Genomic DNA, 3,849 nt, shown 5'->3' on the forward strand with positions numbered 1-3,849 from the left:
TTTTAATGTTATAATGACATGTTAACTAACAATATTAATATTTTTTTTTGTCAAAAAAAAATCTAACAATATTTTTTATTTTATTCCTACTATTTGGCACCAACCCATATGCTATATCACTATGATAGAATGATCACTAGAGTATTCCAAGGCAACCAGTCTTGTTTATTAGCACATGATTCTAGCCCAAATATAATTTCATGCACAAACCAGAAACAGGAAATAATCAGAGTAATAGCCTTGGGGCTGAAAAAATTTGGGGAGGAGAGGGGGGCAAAAGTAAAAGAAAATGCAGAGAGAAGAGAACAATTGAGCCGTGATTCATATAATTTAACCTTATAAATAATAATAACAATAATAAGATTGACTCTACTTTCCCTTTTCACCATTATCAACCATCTTTCACTTGCCATATAACAAGAGGATCCTAAACAGAATCACAAATAATCCTACATCGAGGCTGTGATGGTAAAGCATACTGAAACTGAATCCCCAAGGCTAATACAATATAACATTTATCTACCATCTTCACAGATACACAGCACTTTAAGCACTTGCAGCATTTGGAAAATCAATCCGTTGTTGCAGGCCTAAGAATAGTCTTTTTTCACATTTATTCATACACCTCCCACATAATCATTCAGCAACGTCATGCATGGCTCCACTTAAAAAGTGCAAGAATATGCATTACAAAGTCCTGTGTTGGCGCTATTATAGGGGAACAAGGCAACAGGGCGAGTTCTTGGCAGCTCAGGAATAGGCTTATCCATGTTGAGAAGAAACTCCACCACTTGTTCCATTGAGGGCCTTCCTTTGTTCTCATTTAGAGTGCAAAGCAACCCAATTTCGAGAACGCGAATTGCCTGCTCCAAGTTGATCAATGACCCCATCCTTCTGTCCACCAGCTTCACCTTTTCATCAATCTGATGCAAGTTCCAAGCATAATCCAGTAGGTTCCTCTCTTCTGGATTTCCCTCCTCTTTCTCATCCCTTACCCTTCCAGCTATCACTTCCAACACAAGGACACCAAACTCAAACACATCAGCACCTTGGCACACTTGTGACTCAAAGTGTTTTGATTCTGCACCCATCAACACAAACCCAAAATCACCCAAAACAGCTCTGAAATTGACATCTAGAAACACACTGCTGCATTTCAAGTTCTTGTGGGCTAGTTGTTTAGTGTGGAGGAAGCTCAAGCCATCAGCTACATCTTTAATAACTTTGAAACGTCGAGTCCACGGAAGAACACCGGCCCCGAATAGCCATTTGTCTAGGCTGCCATTGGGGACAAAGTCATAGACCACCATGATTTCATGGTTGTCTTGACACCACCCTCTAACCAGAAGCAAATTCGGGTGGCGAACGTGGCTAACGCCTTTGATTTCCTTCAACAATCTCTTCTTGTCCGATCCATGTGTGCTGAGAAACTGAGCTGAGAACCTTTTCACAGCCACCTGGCTGCCATTAGAAAGCTTCCCTCTGTAGTACTCTCCTCTATTATCACTGCCGAGCAACTCTATCTCACTGAATGACCTTGTTGAAGATGAAAGTTGAGAAAAGGCGAAGCGTCGTGGCTTGTTGGGAGGCCTTGGCATGTGAAGCTCTGCCTCCACTGAAGTATTCAACTTAGCAGCATTTCTTCTGTGCTTGCTGATAAAGTAAAAGCCAAGGAAAAGAGCCAGAGCCAATGCCACAGCAGCCACGAAAATCAAAAAGCTTCGTGGTGGTTCATTCTTAGAAGACTTGTGTGAAGTTGGTGGTACTTCTGTGGAAGCAGTGCTATTCTCAAGTAAGATCTTACCCTGGCAGGTTTCAGATGAAGGCAAGCGAAGAAAAGCTTGGCTTGTGGAAGTGAAGTTCCAAGAGAGTATGTTGTGGATTTGTGTATGGTTACCTGTGGAAGCTGAGAACCCTACAAACATGTACTCATTCAGAAAAGGAGAGAGATCCATAGATTCTGAGAAGAGAGGTTTTGGAGGATAATCATAATCCTCTTGGTTTGCCCTTCCAAGACGAATGTCCATTCTTCTTTGAGGGCCATCATAGGTGATCCAAGCACGGTGAACAGAACCATCATTAAGGGACAGTCCAACATCAGAAACATTAATGACTTTAGTAGACACTATGGTACCTAAGTTGATGCCAACATGGTTGTTGTTCAGATCTCCGAACTCCGGGTTCTTTCTCGTGTCGAATTCCACTGCCACTGCCTTATAGTCATTCTCACAAGCATCATTGAGCATGCCGAGCCACGGTCCCGGCCTTCCCACGGTGAACTCGTCAGGGACAATGATGAAAGTGAGGCCACTTCCTCCATAAGCAGCTTGCTCAGAGGCAGTGGAATTGTTCATTTGGAAAGAGAAAGTGGTTTGGAATGAAGCTGGAGTCTTGGTGCTTGGATCCAGCAGGCGAATTGGGAAGGAATAGATGCCTCTTCCAGCTTGGTGTCTTATGTCTTCTTCTGATTCATTTGGGATTTGAAGAGCACCCTTTTCATTTGAGAACTTGGCACTGCCTAGGAGCTTCATATCATGGACTAATCTGGGGTTGTTGCTGAAGCTGAAGTTGTAGAAAGAAAAGTGCTTGGTCACATTAATTGGAACTTCACCAGCTGAATGAACTGAAACTGGGAATGCTAGAAGATTCAACAAACAAAACATAAGCAAGATATTGGATAAGGAAGCCATAGCAGCATGTGAGAGAACAAAGGAAATTCCAATCATATTCAGCTGGATGATATATGGCTTCTGCTACTGCTAATAATGGTGGTAGTAATGCCACAGGATAAAGCTATGAAGATGGTGACTTGAAGTTTTTTTTTTTTCCCTTGAGTTAAAAATCATAAGTGTTTCTTCAACCTTTGAATTAAGTTAATTTTGCTCGTGGTAGGATTACCATTAACAAAAAAAAAATTTACATAAAGAAGAAATTGAATGAGTTTTTCCAAATAGATACTTCAGACTAAATAATTGGACTTTAAGTTTAAGACAATAAAGTAGTTGAAATTATGTGATATAAATTATTTGAAGAGGGAAATGATGGAGGGTAATCAACGAAAGTTTGATTAATATCACTCATATTACGGAAGCAATGCAACCTGCTATGTGGGGTATGATATGACAGTAGAGATATGACAGGTGCAAAATTGGTTCCTCAGAATAGCAGGTCCACTCACGTTTTGTTTTTGCTCAACCTACCAATTTCCGTAACCCATATGAATGAAAATGAAATTCAGATCATAGTATTTTATTTTAGATAATAAATAATAAAGTTAGATCAACGAAGATTTAACGCGTGTCTATGGAATATTCTTCACTGTGAAATGTGCATCATAATAATAATTGTGGATCAAACTAACAAGCAGAGTGCCGTCTGGTATTTGTTTTACGGGATCTGATTGGTGTAGCCAATAATCAATATAATTGATTGATTAGGAGAAGAGCAGATAGAATAGAGAATTCAGTAATTCAATTATAAAACCTTGTCAAAATAAGGCTGCAACTTGCAGCTGCAGTTTTGTTGTTATCTTTGATATTGCAGAAAATTTCAAATAAATGTGATTAATATAAGAGTTCAATATTGATTTACCGAGTGTTATATAATTACACTTTATAATTAATATGATTTTTAAGATAATTTAATAAAATCCAATAAACTTATAAAATTATTTTATTGCAAATACACGGTCTTTTTTCTCTTAATATAATCATATTTATATTAACTAATAATTCATTTAAATGATATTTCAAACTATTAACTAAGATATCATATTTAAAAGTTGTCGATGAAAAAAGAATATAATAATTAGAAGAATTTCCTCTAAAATAATTATCCATAAATATTATG

The 3,849-nt window shown here is 38.1% G+C and overlaps 1 protein-coding gene across 1 annotated transcript; it reads right to left on the reverse strand.

Annotated features, from left to right (window-relative positions):
• Positions 1-298: 298 nt before the first annotated feature.
• Positions 299-2,917, reverse strand: LOC114396226 (L-type lectin-domain containing receptor kinase VIII.1-like). Its single transcript, XM_028358132.1, has one exon. The coding sequence runs from the start codon at positions 2,724-2,726 to the stop codon at positions 666-668; it is 2,061 nt and encodes a 686-aa protein (XP_028213933.1). The 5' UTR covers positions 2,727-2,917; the 3' UTR covers positions 299-665.
• Positions 2,918-3,849: the final 932 nt, after the last annotated feature.

The sequence above is a fragment of the Glycine soja genome, chromosome 2 (genome assembly GCF_004193775.1).
Source record: "Glycine soja cultivar W05 chromosome 2, ASM419377v2, whole genome shotgun sequence".
In the NCBI taxonomy this organism is placed as follows: domain Eukaryota; kingdom Viridiplantae; phylum Streptophyta; class Magnoliopsida; order Fabales; family Fabaceae; genus Glycine; species Glycine soja.

Bases quoted from the DNA above. Each gene is read 5' to 3' on its own strand.
- LOC114396226 (XM_028358132.1), bottom strand. From the start codon at position 2,726: ATGATTGGAATTTCCTTTGTTCTCTCACATGCTGCTATGGCTTCCTTA.